Below are 23,382 nucleotides of genomic sequence, written 5' to 3'. Positions count from 1 at the left end.
TCGCTCCCGCGGCACCTCCCGTAGTGCCCAGTTCGGAACGCGGTGCCGCAGCAGGCGCTGCCCCTGCGCTCGCAGCTGCCTCAGCAGCACCGAGCGCTGCTGGATGTTCGTGCCCAAACGCTGAGTGGCCTTACAATGACTATGTCAGAAAACACAAGAGACTCAGCAGAGAGGTAAGTAGCAGCACGCAGCATTTTCCATCGGCCTTAGAGGCTGTTCTGCTGCTGCTGTTGGAAGCAGGAGAGAATCTGCAGCCCACCGGAGCGTGACTAATCACTTTGCTAAAATGCTCTCGAGTTTAAAGTATTTCTTTCCTGTTGTTAACAGCGACAAATGATGATTTAGAGCATTTATGGAAGGTGTGTATTGTATTCGGGTCTAAAGCCCTTGACTTGGGAGTTGCATCCGATGGCAGGTTTTCTTGGAACATGAGGGAAACGTGCAGCTTGTGTTTTTGCTGCTGCTGTGGGTGGCACTATGTTGTTAATTCTTATTCCAGAAAAGATGCCAAATTATGGATATCTTATTTGTGCTTTGAGCTTCAACAGTGGATTTTATCTTTGTCATCTTCCTGGTTCAAAAGGAATATTTTGAAAAGGTTTATTTGTATTGAATGAGGTAATATTCCTGCATGGCAAGAAAAAAGAAAACAAAAAACCTAGGTAAAATGTTGCTAGTCTAAATATTTTAAAACGGATGATAATGTGTTTTATATCATGTTCTATATCCTATTTGGTTCAGGGACACACATTTAAGAAAGGAAGGTGGGACTTATAGTACATGTAAGCAATAATTGGCAAAGTTTTAATTATTAAGTAGGGCTCAGCATAGTTGGGCAGACATGATATTGCATATTGTATGAGACAGATGCCAAGGCTTGGGTAATCAATATTTGCTAAGCACTTGGAGAATGTCTTGGGTGCAGTAGGATTTGCAGTGCGTCTGAAATGTGATGACAACAGCCACTGTGAACAGCATCACATAATGTTTCTCTCAAATTCACAGTCCAGTTTCTCATATATATGGATATGCTCTTTATTTCTTTGCAGTCGTTATTCTTGACCCCAAACCCAAACCGCTGCTGCAGTGGGTGGTTATTACTGATGTTATCTGCTGGTTCTGTGCTCCCCTGCTTTTTCCTTAAGATGGTATCAGGACTTTGCTTTCAGTTTTTCCTTTCAGCCGTCTGTGTTGTGCCGTTTTTAAGGAACCAACGGTTTGTAAGTCACAAGATGGATCACATTAGTTAAAGCTGTTCAGAATCAGGAACACGATGGGGATTTGTTTATGTTTTGTTGGAGGATGTTTTGTACAGACTTGTATCCAACATGTTAATGCAGTATAGCTCTTTGATCATTAAATGCAGATGTTTTAACCATCCCAACACTGGCCAGGTGACCTTAACTTTGTTAGTGCAAGGCCTTATTGTTTCTTCTGTGGAATTTTTTTTTTTTGTGCAGCAGTTCTGGTGGTGATGAACTCGGGCCAAACTAACTCAGCTGGTCTGTATTATCCTGTTGCCAGTAACCTAAAGACCAGCTGAGAACCCTTGTGATGGGTCAGGCTGACATCTGAATACTGTAAAGAAGAAAAGTGCATCCAGACTAAGCCACTGAGAGTCTTCTGACTTTGAGATGCAGCAGCAGTTTTTTTTCTTTGAGTGACTTCTTAGGGACAGTGAAGTTCCCAGGAGCAAACACACTGTGAAGTGTTAACCCACCTGTGAGTCTGTAGTGGTCTATTGCATGTCAACCATCCTGAACATGAGCTGAGCTAAGGCAGATGTTCCAGTAGCAATCAGTGTAATAATCTGCTGCACACTGACAGTGTTTCATCCTTAAGGTGACAACATGATCATGATGTTACCAGCCTGTGGTCTGTCAGCCTCACAGTCAGATGTGCATCATCACCCAGTGCTCCTACATTCTGGTACCTGATCTCATCAACCTGCTGTGCTCCCACACAGCAACTTCTACATGGCCAGGTTCTTATGTAAAGTACTGTAGTTCTAAAAAGCCCAAATCTACAAACATGGTGGAATTCACTTGCTTTTTTTGCAATCATTAGAAATGGAATAGCAGATTATGCATGGGAATAAGGCTGGAACTGAGGAACGGGGTTCAAATGTAGCAGTAATGCACTGGTGGGAGGAGAAAAGATGTGCTGACTTTATTATCTCTTCTGGCAGGTCACCTACGTCAGACCTCAACGTGGCATTGCGTGAATGTATGGCAGCTCTGGATTTATTTCTTAACAACAAGTTCTCAGATGCTTTGGCTTCTTTACAAGCAAAGTAAGTTGATAAGTTTTACTAGTTTTCCTCTGTTTTTGTTTCTTTCCTTCAGCATCTCTTAGGAGATTTTTGACTAGACAGCAGCTTCTTTGTTAATAATTGATAAGTCTTTATGGTTTTGATTCAGAAGGGGGTGGTAAGTTAATGTGTTACGTTTTAAGGAAGACAGATAAGTGCTTTACACTTGGGTGAGTAAATAACAAGATTGATCAAAAGCATCTACTACAAGTATGGAATTGATGTCCAGAGAAGTAACCCCTCAGCTGTAGTGCACTATGTGAGATTCTTGCTCCTGTAAGAATAAAACCCATCCTCTATCACCTTTTATTTTTGTATCCTTTCTCATATTTTTCTGCATATTCTGAGAATTGGAAAATTTGTAGTTTTGTGTCTAAATAAGCAACTGACCATGAGTTGAAGGCTTGGGACACACTAAGTACGAATTCTTTTTTTGTCTTTTTTTTTTTTAATAACCATTTGCAGAAGCCTTCTCACAGCTTATTTTGCAATTCAGTGTTGTGGTCATGCATTCTGTTTCCTAATTATGTTGCAGCCCTACATGTAATGAGTGGCCCAGCTGCAAGCAGTGAGATCAGAAAATAGTTCCTAGAATTTGTTGTGTCTCACAGTGTCTGTGATCTGTCATACCCTGTCCTGACATTACCTGTGCTCCTGACTTGTTGCAGTCTGTGGTTAATTTAAATTTCCATCCATCCAGCTAGCTCCATTTATTTCTGAGACATCAGCAAATTGTATCATGCCTTCCTTTGGAACACTGGAATATGAAAAGGTAGAATTCATAGTAGTTGCTGTGTGTCAGGGTAATTACAGTGGATACACATCTGCCTTGCTGCGGTATCAGTCTCATGTTTGGTGCCATAATCTGTAGCTTAACCACATTCTGGGAAAGACATTAATGATAAATTGTAGTGTGAGCTGTATCAATAATGCTGCTTTTATTCACGGTGTTGTTTAGTGTTTATATATCATCAGAAGATATAATAAAAGCAGTAAGAAGAGTAACTCTGCTTTCATTAAATTCTGACAGTAAAGCCCCTGTGCCCATCTGGAAATGCTTACTCAGTGCTCAGCATAAAATAAGGAGATATTTATTGAAGGGGGTTTCCAAAACACTGCAAAAACTAGTGAGGCTGTGGGTTGGTTTTTTTTCCTGTAAATCCATTTTTCTTCTCTTGCATATGGTTTTCATTCAGCTTTTGTTGGGCTCTGCAGAGCATATTTCACAGGCTGATACTCTGGTTTTGTACCTGACTGTATTGCACACTGCAAACCCATTTTGAAACCTAATTTTTTGTTGTTATGAGGAGGCCCTTATTGCTGTTGCCTTTGTCGGTGAGAGAAATACAAACTGATGATCTTTGTGAGTGCAGTGAAGAAACAGAATGCTAATTCTCTCCTCAGATGATATCCATTATGGACACTGCCCATCTCCTTCAGGAGTGAGAAGAGTGAGCACATGTGGAAGTACCGAGGATTTTTCTTTAGGAGCCAGCAGTTCCTTGGTGTTCCCTTTTAGTGTGCCGAGATTTGAAATTGGTTTTCACAGTCCATAAACATACTAACTTTGTTTGGAGAAAGACTTTTCAGTTTTTCCATGCTTGTAAGAAATTTCATATCATGGATTTTTGCAGCTTTAGCACTTGCAGTGTAGGAAATTCTCTGCTCTGTATTACACTAGTGCAGATTCACTAAACTACTCACATTTGCCTTCCACAATAAGTGTGTTTTCAACTAATTTGTACCATGTGAAGCTGACAGCAGATTTGGCAGCATATGAGAGTTAAAATCGGAAGAGCTTTCCTAACAGCTTAAAAATAAATATCTGAGGATGATGTCTAGACTTGTCTTGGGGTAAAGCTCTTTTTTCCTATTAGAAAAACAAATTCATCATAATGAAGAGATCTCATTTCATAGAAAAATACATCTTGTGGTTTTGCTTCACATAACATAGCTTTTCTTGTTTCCTGAGCTACCTTTTAGCTTTTAGAGTCAATATTCTCTATTATCATTAACAATCTTTGTACAATAGTGTGTTCTGATTATCTTGTGCTCTCTGCGGTAAGTTTAATTAAATTAATCTTTTGTATGGAGCACTCACACAAAATCTGAGAACTCTTAAGAAATTCCTTAAATTCAGTCCCTAAGCACAGCAACATTTTCAGTGTATAATGTGTTAACTGTAACCATGAGTAACATTGAAACTGTCTGGTCACTGGAGTGGGGAAAAAACCTGTTCTCTCTTCTCAACCCTGAGACACAGTAAATTGATTAAACACTGACTGGGTTTGAGCCCTCGTGTAATTGCAAACAGATAGTAATAAATTAGTGTTGATTCTGGTGAGGTGTCCCCTTGCCTTCCCAAGACAAATGCTTAATATTTTAATAATTTTCCTAAAGGAAAGTATGTTATAATCACCTGATAGTTTGTTGGTGTCAAGTGAACTGGGAAAATGGTAAGTAAGATAAATTGATGGCAGAGTTACCTGGACATGTTGAGCTTCACCATGTGTGTTGCTGCTTGCAATTTTATAGGAACAATATGACAACAATTCATTCCAGACAGTTGATTTTATTCTGAAAATAGACTCCAAAAAGCACTTGGTGTTGCTTGATGGAATATTAATTCTAGAATGACTGTGTTTGAAAGGTAAATTCAATCATTTGATATGGGAGTATCTCAGGTGGGTGTGAAGAGATTGTGTTCCTGCTCAGCTAGTTGTGAAAATCTTATTGGAATAGTGGAGTTCTGTTACTATCACTAGGATTTTTTAATTAAGCCCATTTGGCATATTGAATGTTATCTTACGGATCCTGATCGTTAGAAGTTGCAAGAGGTTACTAAGAAATGGCAGCATTTGTAATGGCTGTCTTTGTGGCGTGGTGAAATGTTCTTGCCCTTGTAGAACAAAAGCAAACATGAGGTTGTTCAGTGGGTGGAGGAACTTTCTCTGGGAACTGATCACAAAGATAGGGTGTGATTGTCAAACAGAGTGATGAAAGAATAAGGGAAGCACACAGAGGTAAAATGAAGCTCTAGACAGTGTTTGGGTAAGTGTGTTGCACAGCCCTGCTGAGAGCTTGAGTTAGCTATTTATCATAAAGAATGTCAAGAACATGGAAAAGTTCTCTTTTTCTAGAGTTTTCTATCTTTTTATACCTGGAGTCTGGAAGAACACCAGTTTTATAGTCTTTGTAAATAAATTAACTACTACCAAAACCTGTCTCTGGGTGGAAGAACCTGCTAAATTTCAGATTTGGGAAAGTGGCTTAGATCAGAGAGGCTTGGGTCGTTCTGGTGGCTTGTGGTAACTGGGGAGCCAGGCTGGTGGCTCATGAGAGTGGCTTGTACTAATTACTAACTTCATGCTAGTGGGGAGTGTTCACAGGACACAGGATTTTATTATCGATGAAAATATTGATTCATCAAAATGGAACATTTTTGTAGCAGCCCCATGCCCAGGTCTGGTGGGTTGTTTGGACCGATGGGTTCCCGTAACCTGTCAGTGCCTGTCCTATCTGCTGGATTACTGTTAAAGGACCTACATAAAAGATTTGGGGCACTGTGTTTTTCACAAAAGATTACCAGTCCCAGGTTAATTCTGAGCTCAAACCAAGCCAAGTTTTTTGGGTTTTCATACTTCAGCTGGAGAGCTGTCACTGTCCTCACTTCAGCACTTGTTTGGAAGAAGGAATAAAAGTTCTCCAGCAGCTCAGAGAAAGGGCAGAGCTGCACCAAGGCTGGAGAAGAGACGTGTGGCAGAACTCCATAAGTGCCTAAAGATATTACTTATAATCCTCTTATTCAGTCATGTGATACCAACTACTGGGATAAGTCATTAATCACAATATTAGTTGTATTTGTGTCATACAGGCTTGTTAACTCCAACAATGTCCTGAGGAAAGTGCTGCTGAGGAATCAAAAGAAGGAAAATAAAAAGCTATTGAGTTTCATTCTGTATCCATCCATAAAAAATCCAGGCCTTAAAACTCCTGGCAGTAGGCCAGGATGTAACTGGCAACTTTAATTGAATGCTTAGTAGAAATAACATAGATAAGTTACTTTTGGTTGCATTTCTACCAGCATCCTAAAAAACAGAGGAAACAGAGGAAATTTGACTGTTGATAAATACCAGTTGGTTAATGATAGATATTAATTACCATCTCCTTTAGATATTAGAAGCAACACGGATGAAACCATGGATTAGGGAAGGAGTGATTTGGTGTCAGAAGCAAATTACTGGATAGAGAAATCTTCACATATATGTGAAAAGTACCAATTTTCCTTTTAGTGGAATGAATTGAATATTTGGTTTGATTTTGAGAGCAAATTTCTATAATTTTGGAAGGGCACTGTTTCAGTCCCTCCCCTGTGATTTGAATTTGAACCTCCTGAAGGGTTTTAGTTCAGTAAATAGAAGAGAAGTGTGTGTTTCTCTGCACTGAGGCTGATGAATAACCAAACAAACAGAAACACTTCATCAGGCTGCCTTTTTATAGTGTGTTCATTTTTTTTTCTACTTTTCATTATTGGTGTACTGAAACAGTCATGATGTACGAGGCCAAGGCAGAGCTGTCCTGGCTCCACTGGATTTTAAACTAATTTCTCTATTATCTCTCTGTTCTTCTTACCTTGCCCATGAGATGGATGTGAGCATAGTGTGGGGTTTATAGCACTTATGGCTCTAGGTAATTTCCCAAAACAGCTTTTCTGCTAGATTGGTTTAGATGGCGAGGGCAAGTAGGAATTAAGGGCAGCCACAAAGCACAGACTGCAGTGAAGTTTAAAGATGTGCACTTCAAAATTCTTCAGTGCAGCCAGCCTGATCTGTGCCATAGGTATTGGAAAAAGTAGCCTTTCATCATACCTGAATTCCCCCTCAGGCACCAGCTGTCTGTGTAAGACTTTCTGCACCCGCACTAGGCATTATTTTAGCCTCTAGATCTAAATATATATATAAAGGAAGTCAGGATTTATCATCACTTATATTTTACTTGGTGATTTTATTGCTCGGTGTCACTGAGGGGGAGTTGCTTTAAGCATGGACAAGGTTTATTTTTTGGTCCTGGAAAACACTAACCAAACATCAAGGACTTGTAAAAAAGTGTTTTACTCCATTGAGCAAATAATTAATGCATAACAGGATAACAGTATAACCCTAATTATTGCAAAACATAAAGGGATCCAAGTCACAGCAGTGAGTTATTAGCTCATTGATTAATGTAGGGTTGTCTGAAGTTATCCTCAAAGTTGTCTTTCAATTCAGTCCAGGTATTAAAACCTGGGGAGGGAAGTGTATTTCCAGGGGGAAATTAAACGGAGTGAGGTGTCTTTAAAGCCTGGCTTTTCTCTGTAAAGGAGAAAGACAGAATCGGAGTAGTTGAGGTTGGAAGGGACCTCAGGAGGTCACACACTCCTGCACAGTTGACCAGGACTGCGTCCAGCCAGCCTTTGAATGTCTGCAAGGACACAGGCCCTGTGAGCTCTGTACATGATGTGTGCCAGTGTTTCAGGTTGTGTCCTCTGCCTCTGAGCCTGTTCCTGGGCTCCAGTGAAAAGGGCCTGTCTCTGTCCTCTTTGCTTCTTCCCAACTCTCTCAGCCTTTCCTCATAGGAGAGATGTTCCAATCACTTACTGATCCTCATCCCCCTGCTCTGCAGTGTGTCTGTGTGCTGAGCTGGGCACAGCACTCTGGTGTGGCCCCAGCAGGGCTGTGCAGGGGGAAGGAGCCCCACTCTCCTGCTGGCAGCAACTCTGCTCTCAATGCAGCCCTGGTTTTGCCAAGGACACGTTGCTGGCACACCACTTTCTCCTAGAAAGGAAAAGAAAATGAAGTGGCTTGTTTTGAGAAACTCTTGAAGTACATGTATTGAGAACAGGTGTGCTGAGGGTGGAGGTTTTGTTGAAAGGATATCCTTGTTTGACTGCAAGTATTTTTGAGTATTCCCTGCCATACAGAGCTATCTGATCTGTTCTGGAGGGTAAACAATTGGAATAGCAATTGTTGCTCCTTAGCAGTATTTGTCTTAAGTCATGCTGTTTGTCAGGGGTGGATTAGCAAGGTCTGCAGAGAGTTTGTGTGTCAGGAATTTATCTGAGCTTGCCCTTCAACATATTTCTCAAGTCATCTTTATTAGACCACAATGCCCAAAGATATTTTGATTCCTGTGTAGAGGATTATACTTGACATAGGTACTGGCTGAATGCTCTAAATGTGTGTAAAATATAAACCCTCTTTCCTGTCAGAGGAAAGATGCCAACAATGGGTGCACACAGGAATTAATTGTTTTCCTTGCACTAATGCCAGAGTTTTTACTTTCTGCAAAAAAGGCACCATGTGAAGACCCAGAGAATAATAAAGTTGAACAGATTGGGGTGGAAGGTTGGCAGAAGGGGAAAGGAGAAGAAGCTGTAATATTTGATGTAGACTCTAATGCATCTGATGGGAATATCTGTTCCTAGAAGATTCTATTTTGGCCATGGTTATAGTATTGTGTTACTTATGTCCTTGAGTCTGTCCTGAGTAACTGTCCCAAATTAGAAGAGTATCTTCTGGATTTGTGGCACTTGTTTTATTATTCATTAGATGCTCCATAAAAAAACCCCTCTGTCGTCTTTGAATGGTGAGCCATGTGGTTAATTCCTGTGCTTTGTTAAATACCTACCCTCAGCTCAGAATTGGTGCATTTTAGCAGAGTTGTTGAAATTAGAGCTGTAGACATGATTTCCTGTACAACTTTGAATCTGTTACTGTTTCTTTATTTTGCATGTCTTTTGTGCTTGATTTCTAGTTCATTTAGACCTTGTTCCCATCAGGCTGATGCATTTCTGAAAGTGGATTTGTATTTGTTTTTTCAGCTGTGCTTTGCACCTTGTGTTTTCTTTCAGAACTAAAGACAGCATGTATCATGCCCTGACTTATGCCACAATATTGGAAATGCAAGCTATGATGACATTTGATCCTCAGGACATACTGAATGCAGGCAACACAATGAAAGAAGCTCAAGCCACCTGTCAAAGGCAAGTGTGGGGCAATTCAGTCAGTAAGGAGCTCCTTCTTGGTGAAGTTTGGAAAGACAGTTAAAAAAGGATGTAATTCTTAGAAATCATAGGAAAACTGAGGTAGGAAGGAACATCAGGAGGTCATGTAGTCCAGCTTTCTGCTCAGAGGAGGATCACTTATGAGGTCACAGTACAGAAATGAGAGTTTTCAGCAGTCTAGTCTTGAAAACTTGTTTACTGCAATATCCGATTTTTCTTGTCAATTAGAATATTGTCCTGCCTGTAGCCCTGTCTGCAATGTCTGGGAGTTCTTATTTACTATGTACAGACAGTGATGGTTGTACTGCAGTTCTCTGCCTTTGAGTCAGGGAGGGGAGGGGACACAGGTAAGTTGGTGACTGTGAGGGTGGGCAGCTGAAAGACATTGCTCTGTGGTGTTGATGGTCAGAATGACCAAACTGACTTTTTTTGCAGATTCAGGAAGAAATCCACAGTAGCTGATTCTATCAACAACCTTGTACATAGGCAAAGCCTTGAACACTTCACTGAAGGTAACAGTGTCTCTCACATGCATAATGTTTTCCTTTTTTCATTTGTGCATCTTGAATCATGTAGAAGTGTTCACTTAATGTGTGAATTGGAATGTGTAACCACATCCAAAATCCCTGGGTTTGTTGATTGCTGCCTCAGCACTTCCCAGAATTGCCAGGTAAAGAAACACCTAGAAAGAAGTATTGAAATGGCTATAAATGTTCTAGATCCAGGAATTCACCAAAAGCACAGATAAATTCCTCCAAAGTTTCTGTAACTGTTTCATTTCTGTTTGGAATTACATCAGTAGTCTGGAACTGAAGCACTACATCGAAGATTTGCATAATCTTTTTCTCAGTTTGAGCTTTATGATCTTATTCCTGTATTAATGGGCTAAGTGTTTTTTTACTACTTTTTGACTGATTGTTTTGTTTTCTTCTCCTCTCTTTGTGACATTAGAGGAAATCCATGCAGAAATTTGCTATGCTGAATGTTTACTTCAGAGAGCAGCACTCACATTCCTCCAGGTATGGGCTCCTGTGTGGCTTGTGAGGAAAAAAAGTACATACCATAGAGGTTTCTTTTTTTAAAACTAATGAACTAGAAGGAGACTCAAGTTTGCCCTAATGGTGTAAGGCTCTTTTATCTGGATCAAGTCTGGATTTTATCTGGACTACCTGGTGATACTAGAATGTTTTGTTGTCCCTCATGATTATCAAAAGGTGCTTATCTCAGTCCACACAGTGCTGAGTGCCCTGTGACACCCTTCTCCACTCCTCTCATTTCACTGTCGTGTGTGAAATGCAACCACAGTAAGCACCAATTTTCAAATACTGTGGATTGGGATATCAGATTAAAAAAAAAAAGGATGGTAACTGAAGCTGTACTGGAATACAGCAACTGTTTTGCTTCAGTCTGACTGGTGTTTGCTCTCCCCAGCCTGCTTTCTCTCTGGTGTGTTTTTGAACTGCTATTATGGTCTGCATAACTATTAGACTCCACATATGCTTTCTACTTAATAGTGCTGCCTGTCTTTTAAAAGAGGGGAGCTCTCCCTCTCCTTTGAATTTCATGTCTGCACTAATGAAGTTTGATTTGTTTGGTGGAGCAACATTAGCATACTTGGACTTCAGCATGCAATTTAAATTGTTAATCACAGTTGAAATAACTGATTTTTATTCTTGATTTGGCTGTACTTGGTGTATGCAAGAGGGCCTCTTCATCCATTGAGGGGATAATAAAAGTCACAGAAAAGCCTAATGGTTCTTGGCTCACTGGAGCTGGTAGGAAGTGGAATGCAGGTGGTGGTTTTATAGCGTTTGGGAGTTGCCAGGTGGGCTCTGGTTTATGTTGCTTATGACAGTTTATGGAGCAGGTAACATTTTTCAGCAATCTGTTGTGTTCCTCTGATAGAAACTGCTGCTTCATAGGAACACCCACAATCAGAGGAGCTTCTAGTAGTTTCTAGAGTGCTCATCATGGACTTTGAAATGGCCAAGTTGTAGCTACCTGTTTCTATTCTCCTTTAGGATCCTTTGGGATGAGTAGCCTCTAGCACAGGGGGCAGCTGGGGTAATATCTGAAATTGTGGAAGCAAGACTTTTGAGAACTTCTGCATTGTGCCTGGAAGAAAGGAGTGCTTTAAAGCACTGTCTCTTGGTTTTAAGCTCTATTTTCACATGTATCTGTTTTGAAAAATGTTTATAGATACATGGGGATTTAAGAGTAAGAAAATAATTTCTTGTCCTCTTCTGTAAAGGTCTATTTGCTTTCTCTTCTATTCTGTGCTTAATTTTTCATGAACACATGAACTAGTTTTAAAAATTAAACAAAGGCACTTGGTTCCAACAGCTATTGAAGGGAGTTAGTTTTGATGCTTAATGTCAATTACTAAATCATGCTGAAAACACATAAAAACGAGTCTCAGCATTTGTCAAGGCCTGGACAATTCTCACATTGACTATCCCTGTTGTTGGTATCAAGAGCATTCAGAAAGTAAATATTTAAAACACACATTCTTTCCTTGTTCCATTTGCCATTCAAAGGAAGATATGACTGAACCTTTATACATGGTTAGGTATTCTGTACCCCCCGGTGTGCTGCACTTGGATTAGTTCATCTAATCCATGCTGTTTTCTCCACAATGCTTCATACAGCTGCTTATGATTTTTGTGATGGTATTTTCTGTTAAACACATGCAGACTCTCTGCCCCAGAGTAACAGCAGATACCAAAACAAGACTATATGGGATGAGTGAGGCAAGAAACTGCCACCAAAAGTTATGAGACTAAAGAGTCTGTAACTAATGGTCCCCCAGACAGGCTCTTCTGTATTTCCTCAGTTTGTTACAGCTTATAATGTAACATGTTACGATATATATATTTGAATGAATATTCAGTTCAGAAAGAGCATATGCTGCATAACTTTATTGACCCTACTTCCTTTATTGACCACAAGTGCATGTACTTGCATTGTCACCTTAGGTGACATTCATTAGCTTAGTCCCTGTGTTCACTAATGCAAATTCAGATGACCCAAAGGTGGCAAGGGCTAAACTGATCACAGAAGGCATGAAAATAAAATGCCTATGTCTGAACAGAGAAAAAAATAGTTTAATACAGAAAGGGAAATCCTAAATCCACATATTGTGTCTCAGAGGTTTGTATTGTCTGTGCCATGCTGGTTATGTTCCAGGTATGTGTTCATCTCCAGAAGACAAAAGCCCTTTATAAGACTGACAAAGTCATATTGCTAATGTGTTTCCATTCCAACAGGATGAGAATATGGTTAGCTTCATAAAAGGAGGCATCAAAGTCCGAAACAGTTACCAAACATACAGGTGAGTCACAGGGATGACGTGATTAAGTTACTCTATCAGTCAAAAGTGCTGCTGGTCAAATATTCCAGCACAGTCATTAGGCATATTGAAATGGCCTTTCTTTATAGCTGCAGCTTTTTGGAACATTTCAAACCAATAGCTGAAGCACAAGTAATTCCATCATAAGTGCTTGGAACAGAATAAAATGAAAGGACAAGACACTGAAGGGCTTGTGAAGTATAAATGGCTTTAAAGGGAAATTGAACAATTTTGCAGGAAATAGGGGCTATTTAGCTTAGTAAAAAGCTGCAGGCTCCTCACATCACAAAGTATCTGAGCAGTTAATTCTTAGAGGATGCTTTTCCCAGCAGTTGCCACTGTCTGAGTGATGTATTTGGTGAGCTGTACTTCTAATCTGGTTAAGTACAGCAGTTCTGCTCTAGAGAGAAGGTGCATATGATAAGCAGGGCTGCTTATCTGAACTCAGTATACTCATTACTTAGTGCCTATAAGTCAAAAACGTCTGCTTAGGCAGAATTCTTTTCATCCAGGAAATAATGGAGAGTCAGTTCCAACATGTGCAGATGAGTTTGAATTGCAGCAGTAAAATTTAAAAGTTACATTAAAATGTACACCATGGGAAGCATATCCAGTTGTGCCTCAGTTAGTCAAGATCAGCTCTAGTTTATAAAAATAAAATACTTTGAATTTAGTAGCTCTTAGGTGATCTTCAAAAATATGCTAATAAAAATGCTAAGAACAGCTTGCATGTTAACAAAAGATGTATTTTAACAAAGGAAAAGTTTCTATGCAAGACCAGCAGTTACGATTTTTGTGCTGTACCTTTGATGTGGGAAGAAATAATTGTTCTTAGTTTTAGTGAGAGTTGTGGTGCAACAACTTACAGAGAAGACACTGAAATAGGGCAACAAGGCTTTACTTGCTTTGACTGATCAGTGATTTTGCAATGTCGTTTCTGTTATAAAAAGGCATCTTTCCCTTCCCTGCTGTTGGCAGTACTGCTTGATAACCTGCAACAACAGCAAACCTGAAAAATAGGAGGAGTAAGTGTGGCAAAGATGCAATTTTTGAGACTCTCTTTCAGGGAAGAAAGGTCATCATATACTGTAAAAGAATAGTCAGTGGATAAAAATAATCAGAAGACTTTGACAGTAGAACAGACCCATGAATAATTCTAAAAAGCAAAGGCTAAACATGCATCACATTTTATTTATTTTAGGAATTTAAATTTGGACTCGGAGTGGCCATGTACAGTCATGTGTCCAGCAGACACAAACCAGCATCACGTGCAGGGTCTCCAGAAATACACTGAGAGGGAGAGAGATGAGTGCCCACATTTGTAGGGGTTTAAGGTGACTCTAAATGCAGGTCCCTTGTGATGTCTTCACTTTGAGTAAATAGTGCTGTATCTGCTGCCAACAACAAATTAATTCTCCTGCACTGCCCAATCATCTCTCTTTGCAGTAGCAAAGTTTGGTGTTGCTCCCAACAGCCATTCTTGAAACGTTTTCACGTTGTTGACAGGAATTCCTCTCCAGAACTCCATATTTTTTTAATTGATAGTAATGTGACAGAAATGATTTGTTGACAAATCCAACAAAATATTGTAGATGTTGTTCACCTGGGTGAGATGACAACTTGGAATTTTGAACTCCTAGGTAGTTCAAGGTAGTGGGTTACTTTCTTACTGAATTGTAATTGATCTTACTATTTACTGACAGTGTAACAGAATCTCGTGCATTTTCAGGGAGCTGGACAGTCTCATACAGTCCCCACATTATGTCAAAGGAGAGAACCATCTTCATTTTGAGGGAGGTGTAAAACTTGGAGTTGGAGCCTTTAATCTGGTATGTACCAATAGTTCTTACCCTGAGCTGAAGTCCTGCCACCTCCTGAAAATAACCCTAACTTGAATTCCGAGAAGCTCCACTGGCATCTGTGGTACTGATCATGTGGTTAAAAACGGGTGTGTGCACTGACAGTGCAGGATCCCAGCCTTTGTTCTAAGAAAATCAGATATTCATATACTTTAGAAATTATTTCTTGTGTTGGGAAAAATTGTAGAGGGTAGCTGAGAGGCAGAAAGTCTATTACTGCATAACTGTTGGATTTCTCTCTGTAGACATTGTCCATGTTCCCTGCACGGATTCTGAGATTACTGGAGTTTGTTGGATTTTCTGGAAACAAGGTAAATGTGAGCTAAATATTATTGGTACATTCCCCTCATTCTTAAGTTCAAAAATGGAGGCAGGAGTTTCTCTCTTCTTCCTCATATTCATTATGACACTGGTATAGTATGAGCACACTGTGGCACTACGATTTTGTGCAGCTTGCTTTTCCTTTATATTTTTGTCTGAACTAATGCACTTCAAAGATTGTGGACAAAAAAATCTATTTCATTTCTGTTTTAATACCAACTGGTAACTTGGGTGTGGCACCTAGATTCTCTTGTCTAAAGGAGTAAGTGCTTTTTATAATGCTTTGTATTTATAAAACAAGTTTCAAGGAAAAAATGTTTATCAGTGCTGCAGCCTTAGATGACAGATGAATGGGTGTCATCACCATTTTATTAGTTTACAGGGAGGATCTTGTATCTGAAAATAAAATGTCTTGTTTAAAAGCAAAGAGCAATGTGTGGATTAAGACTTAGAAATTTCTAGGAGCTGTTTCACAAGCTGTAAGGGCAAAAATCAAATAGTATTACCTGTCAGTTACAACAACAAAGAGCATCTAAAGCAAAATATTCTCCTAGAAATGTAAAAGCAATTCATGTACCAGCAGAGCTCTGAAAATACTTTGGTGAACACTCATCTTACTACTGAAGATGAAAATTGTCCCTCTAATTGAGTTTCTGTTGTTTTCTTTTGGGGTTTCTTGTATGACTGTGAGTGGGCTGATATTTGTGTTGATGAGTCAGCTCCTATTACAGGTTTTTAATAACTCACTCAAGCATGACCTAAATTACCATAAATTTAAGCAAAAACCTGCTGTCGACTCACCATAGAAAGGAGTGAGACATGTTGATCAAAGTTCACTGGTGGTCATTTACTTTAACATCCTTAAGAAGTCTCTATGCATTTAACAGATGCCTAAAGCAAAAAGCAAAATTGCAATTGCCTGTGCAGTCCTTTCCCGTGGTGGTTTTCCCAAAGCTTACAACAGGAAGCTGTCCTCTGCAGTAGACAAGAGTCTGGAAGATGAAAGAAAGAGTGACAGAGGAGGAGAGAGAATTTTGTGTGTCATGTGCTGCACCCATCCAGGAGAAAGGAGTTTTGAATACACTTGTGTTTGATACTGCAGTTGTTTCCATGACATGCTCACTGTGAGCATCAGGTTCTGCAAGAGTCGTGGTTTGTGCCTTGAGCTGTTGTCACATTACCTGAGAGAGCTGCAGTGCACTGGAGGACAGCTTGAATTAGGTGTGGGTCATGTGTTTATTAAAACTGGATAAAACATTGCATTGTGTGTTATCTTCCATGATACTAATCTGCCTCCAAGCCAGGAGGTTTGCCCCGAGGGAGACTCCTTGTTTGGCAGACAGGCTGTTGGATAGTAAATGAGGACATGCCCAGAGCTCCATTCCTTCCTAAGCCATTTGTGGGCACTGTGGACAACACGATCAACTTAACAGCAGTCTGGAGCCTCAAAATAGTAGGTGGGATAAGATCAAGAAAGTATAAAAAGTAGCCTGAGGCTGTTTTTGTTCCCTTCCAGTCCAGGATGTGCCAGGTTGTGCCCTTCTCACTGTTCAGGCTCCTTTGTCTTGCATCACTAGTTGAAATCTGGGCTTATTTGTGTTCAGCAGCATAGTCCCTGCTTTTGGGCACTGAGGTTTGGTGCAGTTTTGCCCAGGTTTGTGAGGAAGGTTCTGTGGGCAGAGGTTGTGCCACACAGAGGCACACTGTGCTGGGAGTGCGTGTGTCTCTCTGGGCAGCAGGTGGAGTGTGTGGCCCGTCTGGGCTGCAGTGTTTGAGCAGGACTAACAGCAGAGTCCTTCCACCATCTCCCACGGGAGCACTGAGCCTTTCTCACTGACTTCTCTGCCAGATCCCAGGCTAATATTTACCCTTATTCTGACTTTACAGATGATTACAAATGCTGTGCTGCTGAGCTGTAGAAAAGTTTGACGTGAGCCTACCATATGTTAAGTGCAATTTGTTAGAGGGGCAGATGACAGCACGATTTCAAGGGAAGGCAGGAAAACTTTCAGATAGAACTAATTTCTTTCAAATTATACTTCTTTCATGTGGGAGGACATTTTTCCCAAGGCAGCTGAGCTGAAGAATATATTTGATGTGTCAATTGGAAATAAATTTAATTCCAGTTTCCCACTAAGCATTTTTTTTGAATTGCATTTTAGTCTCTTCAAATTTTAAGTGAAGGATAAGTTGAAGATTATTTCGTGAGATACACTCAAATGCCTTGTGTACCAGCTCAATTAGTCAGTTCTTTGTAAAACTGTTAGTATCCATCCTCTTTGCTAAGACTGCAGTTACATGATCAGGTCATGGGACGTGACCTTGCTTTGCTTTCGTTGTCAAGATCCCTAATTAAAAGAGTGTGATTTAAAAATAACATTCAAGTACTTTTGCTTCAGGAGAGTAGAGAGACTTCAGTTAGTAACAACTGAAATAAATCTGAACCAGTCTCAGTGTTGTATGATAATGATTCTGAGCGTTGTCCTTGTTCCTCCTGCACCCACTGTGGGTTTCCTCACTGTTTGTTTGGGGAATCCTGAATGTCTTGGGACAAGGATTGAACCAGTCAGATACTGATGTAATATAATGTAGTGACAGTCTTGGGTATTGGGAGGTTGTGGGATGTTATGAGGAACTTGCATGGAAAGGTGAGAGTTCCCCTATTGGATCACATTTGTCTCTAAGAAGTGCCATTGCCCTGTTTTCTTATACCTTATGCTCTTCAGAGTCGCTTCTGTTTTGCGTGAAAGCAAAACCAAAATGTGTTAATGTAATTTTAGAGAAATTACAGAAATGCCATTTTGGAGAAATTACTAACACTTATTGCCTTGACATCTGTTTTATATTGTAGCAATGTGCCCTGTAATAGACTTCATTTGGAAGCTCATTCCCTGTGTTCTGGGATTGCTCATATCAGTTGTGACATAGGTGTGGGAGGTAGTTGTGGGTTATTTATGGTTAGAAGGTGTGTCCTAACAATTAAGTGTAATGTACTCACTGGTGCCAGTCACTGAGTGAATGTGGTTTGTTTACAGAATTATTCTTCAGGCTCAGACAGTAGCTGCATGTGCTTTGGTTCTGAGATCCTCAGGGTGATCCTGGTGAGCATTTCAGTGCCCAGCTCGTGACCCCTCCCTTGCTGATGAGGTTTGGTGGCTCATCTCCTGGGCTTCCTGTGGAGAAAGGGTGGCTGTTTGCCAAGGTGACTCATGTCTGACCCAGGCTCCTGTGCCAGCCTGTGCCTTGGAGGAGTCCCCTCTGTCTCACCAGCCACAGAAGGACCCTGTGGAGACAAGCTGAGTGTGGGACATAAAACATGTTCCCCAGTGACACCCTTCATCTCCCCCTGCTCTCCTGGGGATCCCACTGTAACAGAAGCAACAGTTTTTCTGAGGAGAAACAGCTTTGCTGCAGCATTGTCTACAAGCAAGTGTTATAACACTACTAACAACTACTTCTAGATTTCTTTTATTCAGGCTGTGTCTACTGATTATGTTGTTACTTCAGTATAGAAAGTTTGGGATATTCACCTGACAAGAGTGAAAAGTAAACATTCTTTAACACTTTCCTGGGCAAAATAGGGTTATGAATATACCACAGAGTGAACTGACTCAGTGAGTTTCCTGTACCCGTGTAACTACTCAGTTTGAGAATTTGGGCTTAAGTGTGTCAGCTCTGCAGCCCTGTTGTGATGAATGGGCAGTGTCCTCCACCCAGTTACTGCTGCAGGAGGCAGGCCCACCTGAGTTGGGTGTGGGTTCATTCCTTGTCCATATAGATGATAACTTTGTGTTTGGCTCTGCTAAAATGAAATGAAAATATGTGAGATGAACTTGACAAATGATTAAGTTATTCTGTATGACTAACAGAATTTTTTTCTGAATCATTTGTAGTGCTATTTGTATTCATTTCATAGGTATTTTTGTATTATATGGAAGATACCAAATACTGTAAGGCCAATGTCAGTAAGAGCTCAATGTTATAGCAAGCCAAAAGACTTTTCACTGCCAAAAAACTTTGGAAATATACTTTGGATTTTTTTCCTGCCAAAATTCGTTCCATAGAATGTTTTGTCTTCTACCTTGCAGTGCTGCCTTTTTAAAAATCCAAATATTTGTGATTTACATTGCTGCACTTTCAAGAAGCTCAATACATTATATTTTGTTATTTATTTGTATCCATCACACTTCTGCTCTGGATCTTTTCCAATGCTTTGTGCCCCTCTCTCTGTTCTCCCAGGAACATGGTCTGCTGCAGCTTCAAGAAGGAGCGTCCTCATACAGCTTTAGGTCGGTGCTGTGTACCATGCTGTTGCTTTGCTATCATACTTTCATGACCTTTGTGTTAGGTAAGATTGTTTATAATAACTCTTGGATTTGATTAGTTCTTGTGGGACACGAGGGGAAAAAGATGATTCCATCACCTCTTTGTTGGTGAATTATTTGTTTGTAACCAGACTAAATGTAACTCATTTGTGGCTCGTTTTCCAACAGTGATTATAACTGAAAAGAGCAATTTTCAGGATGGAGGTTGGTTTAGCACATAAGGAGGGAGACAATGGGAATAATCAAGGAAGCTGTGAGAGCTATATCTGTCTTCAGTAGTCAGATGCATTATTTGGGAGGTTAAAACAATGGCTCTAAGTGATGGATACTTTGTTCATGTTTATATGTTATCCCTGACTTTTTGGGGAGGTGATGGCTTCCCACTGACACATTTTTCTCTGTTATCTCCTGCTAAAACATTCTATAAAGTATGTTTGTCTACACATGGGTTTTCATGTCAGTAAGCACGATATTGTCAGGGCTTCCTGTTTGCTGCCTTGGTGCAGCACCAACCTGCATTTCTGCCTCATTCAGCAGAGCGAGGAACCTGCCTGTTGGCAGATTGAGAATGGATAATCAGTACCTTGCATTCCTGTTCCTTTCCTTTTTTTTTTCCTTCTTTGTTTCCTAACTATTTTTATCACTTGCATTTTTATGCATTCTAGGGACAGGAAAAGGAAATGTTGAGGAGGCAGAAAGACTCCTTAAACCTTACTTGGCTCGCTATCCAAAGGTAAAATGAATAATAAATTATTTGGTATGATCATTTAATGTTTTACTGCCAAATAACAAAGATCTAGACTGTATGGTCAGCTTGAACAGTGTTACAGAATACTTGTATTTTTATTATTATTTATTCCAGGGAGCCATATTCCTGTTTTTTGCAGGCAGGATAGAAACACTAAAGGGAAATATTGATGCGGTAAGTAATCATTTTGCTCTTGGGAAAGTAAATTTGAAAAGCTTTAGAAAAATTCCTCCAGGAATGATGTTTTCTTTTTGGCTAATACTTCCTGTAGCTTCAGCCTATATGTAATTTGTAGTTTATGAATTACAAATAGGTATTTTGAAAATCATTTTGACTGACTTGGTTGTCCACCTAGTTTGCTACTCTTCTCAAGTTGTGGTGGTAATCCAGTCCACCTGTGTTAATGACACAGTTTTCTTATTGTCTTTCCTATCCCGAAGCAAGTTGTGCTTTTAATAAGACCCAGGGATAATCTTTTGCCTTCAGTCTGAGTGGAGAGTCATACAAGACTTGAAAGAATTATAGGGATGAAGAGTGCATGTCCAGAACACAGTGAGGCAGAGTATCAGCTGGTGTGCAGGGCAGTAGCTCCCTTGAAATCTGTGGAACTGCAGCAATAAATGTCAACTGAGCATCTGTCCTCTGCCTTCAGTTTCCTAATTTCCCTAGACACAAACATTCATTTGGATTATGCTTAGAATTTTTATAACTTGCAGGAATGGGGAGCTCTGTGGTAGGATGAACTTGCTAACATCAGGATGATTGTGTAGCCAGGAATCTCTAGTGTGTGAAGCCAACAGATGTGATTTTGGGAAATACTGGGCTGTTAATAACTTGGGAGCTGCAGGAGCTGTGGGGGCAGATCCTGCAGCCCCAGTGCCTGTCGCAGCACTGCTGTTGGTGCTTTTACACGGGCTTAAGGCAGTGTTTGGCCATCTCTGTGCGCAGGCAGTCAGTAGGTACGAGGAATGCTGTGAAGCTCAGCAGTACTGGAAGCAGTTCCATCACATGTGCTACTGGGAGCTCATGTGGTGCTTCACATACAAGCGCCAGTGGAAGATGGCTTTCTTCTATGCAGACCTGCTAAGCAAAGAAAACACCTGGTCAAAGGTGAGTTCAGGGCAACAGGAGGGTGGGAGGCCTGAAGTAACTCCTAACTTTCAATCACAGTGACTTGACTTTTTGTAGCTTCAAAGGTAGAGGCTGTAAAGTAAAACCTGGTCCACTGTGGCTGTTACAGAACAATATGAATTGCAAACATTCAAATCTAAACAGACTGTGGGCAAGCAGAAACCTTTTGGGCCTAACTGCCAGATGAAGAACAGCTTGTTGAAGATACTCTGCTGTGTATTGACTGGTTGTGTCATCAAGACATTGCAGTTAATGGTGGAGGTTGCCATTTCTTTCGTCACATTATGGATAAGCTCTTTTGTGAAGGGTGGGGTGAGCCATGGCAGTGCCTCCAGGATAATAAAGATAATTAGAAGTGGCGCCTAGCCCTGTGCATCTGAAAGGGAGAAGCTCTTCTATGCAGAACCCTGGTAGCTTTCCTCACTTCATCTACCCTTTTTGCCTTTTTAAAAATGTGGTTTATATTTCCCCTTTTCCTCTCAGTGGGAATTTCCCTGGACTGTCATGACTTCTGAAATATGGACAGTGGCTTAGCCAGTTCATCCACCAGTTCCCTCAGGATCTGTGGATTTGTGCACCTTCAGATTTCTTAGATGTTCTCTAGCCTGATCTCCTACACCAGACAGTTCTTCATTCTCCCTTTGCCTTCTGTGGCTTGGGCACCGAGGCTGGAGCACTTGACGGTGAAGACTGAGGCAAAAAAGTCAGAGTGCCTCAGCCTTCTCCAGCTCCTGGGTAACCTGGTCTCCCTTTTTCTCCCAGAGAGACCTGCCGTTTTCTCTAGTCTTCCTTTTATCACCAGCATACTTAAAAGCATCTTTCCTTGTTGCTTTGGTGTCCCTGGTCAGACTTTCAGGGCTTTAGATTTCCTAACCTGATCCCTGGCTGCTCAGACAATTTCTCTGTATCCCTCCCAGGCTGTCTGTCCCTGCCCCTGCCCTCTGTAGGCTTCCTTGTTGTGTCTGAGTTTGTCCAGGAGCATCTTGTTCACCCACACAGGTCTCCTCGTGTTTTTGCCTGACTTCCTCTTTGTTGGGATGCATCACTCCTGAGCTTGGAGGAGGTGATCCTTGAATATTAACCAGCTTTCTTGGGGCCCTCCTTCCTCCAGGGATTTATCCTCCTGGTACTCTACCAAGCAGATTCCTGAAGAGGTCAAAGTCTGCTCCCCTGAAGTCCAGGGAACTGTTTTCTAGAACCTACAATTTGGGATTTGTTACCAAACTGTGATAGCACACGTAGGCTCAATAGCATTAATTTGTTCTCTGGGCATGACCTTTTCATAAATTTTCTTGCATGTATTCTTAAGAGTATTAAAATCTTATTTGCACAACCATGAGATGTGTTCTTGGAATTTGGACAGAAACTATAAGCTGGTACAAACTAAACAAAGACATAGATGATTTAAAAACAATATTCTGTACTTGCTTTCTAAAATACTTCTCTCTTGATTAAATTTTTGTAAGATTGTTTGTGAGCTAAAGCAGCAACTTCCACTTCGTTGCTTCTTTGTGCTTTAGATAAATAAAAGTGATACTGTAAATTCATTTTTCTGTATATTCTTCATTGCATTTGCAGGCAACTTATATTTACATGAAAGCTGCTTATCTCAGTATGTTTGGACCAGATGACTGCAGTCCCTTTGGAGACAGCGAAGTTGAATTATTTAGGTAAAATCTGCAAACTCACAACAGTTCATTGTCTTTTTCACATCACAGTGTTGGGGGAAGAGAGGCAAAATATTCCTTGTGCAGATTTGAAGATCTGTGCAAATAGAATGGTTTGCTAAGGAATGGCAGTTAAACATCCTTTAGACTGAAGTGGACCCTGAGTTGAGACAACAGATTTCCCCTGGCCTGGAGATACTTCAGGGATTGAGTGTGAGATCCATCAGCCATACAGTGGCTGCTGCTATTCCATGTAATAGTCACATTCTTTTTCAGTTGTTTCCTTTAATCAACATGGCATGTAAGATGTGAAAGCCTTCAGTGAATTGTGCTGCAAGATGTGTGCCCCCTTTAGTGAAATTATCAGCACTACTTGATTTTTGGGTTCTGAGTGTGAGAGGAATAAAAAACAGTTACATGTGCAAGTGAATCTGTGCATTATTGACACCGTGGGAAACCTCAATGTGTTAAATTAATGTTTAAGCTCCAAATTGCCTAAACCTTGCTGGGCAAAGAAAATTTGATTATTTTAGGGTTTACAGTTTTTGTGTAAAATCTAAATATCTTTATTTTAATGTGCTTGCAACATACTTTTGGGGTTTTCTCTGTCTTTTATAGTTATTCCAAGC

The 23,382-nt window shown here is 40.4% G+C and overlaps 1 protein-coding gene across 4 annotated transcripts in view; it reads left to right on the top strand.

The window, feature by feature from the left end:
• TTC39A (tetratricopeptide repeat domain 39A) overlaps nt 1-23,382 on the top strand; it is a 43,795-nt gene that overhangs the window by 9,046 nt on the left and 11,367 nt on the right. Inside the window, exons 1-13 of one of the 4 annotated variants that reach the window (XM_071565471.1) lie at nt 28-173; nt 2,189-2,293; nt 9,201-9,332; nt 9,789-9,865; nt 10,305-10,372; nt 12,620-12,684; nt 14,432-14,531; nt 14,807-14,872; nt 19,122-19,230; nt 19,873-19,940; nt 20,070-20,129; nt 20,904-21,065; nt 22,665-22,756. In XM_071565471.1, coding sequence (XP_071421572.1) covers nt 136-173; nt 2,189-2,293; nt 9,201-9,332; nt 9,789-9,865; nt 10,305-10,372; nt 12,620-12,684; nt 14,432-14,531; nt 14,807-14,872; nt 19,122-19,230; nt 19,873-19,940; nt 20,070-20,129; nt 20,904-21,065; nt 22,665-22,756 — 1,142 coding nt within the window. In that variant the 5' untranslated portion in view covers nt 28-135. Of the gene's footprint in view, nt 1-27; nt 174-1,926; nt 1,993-2,188; nt 2,294-9,200; nt 9,333-9,788; nt 9,866-10,304; nt 10,373-12,619; nt 12,685-14,431; nt 14,532-14,806; nt 14,873-17,886; nt 17,984-19,121; nt 19,231-19,872; nt 19,941-20,069; nt 20,130-20,903; nt 21,066-22,664; nt 22,757-23,382 lie in introns of those variants that run through there. The other 3 variants (XM_071565473.1, XM_071565472.1, XM_071565474.1) reach the window with 3 other exon arrangements.

This window comes from Pithys albifrons, chromosome 10 (assembly GCF_047495875.1).
Source record: "Pithys albifrons albifrons isolate INPA30051 chromosome 10, PitAlb_v1, whole genome shotgun sequence".
NCBI classification, from domain to species: domain Eukaryota; kingdom Metazoa; phylum Chordata; class Aves; order Passeriformes; family Thamnophilidae; genus Pithys; species Pithys albifrons.
The sequence above is the reverse complement of the archived record's forward strand: the minus strand, read 5'-3'. Positions and strand labels throughout refer to the sequence as shown.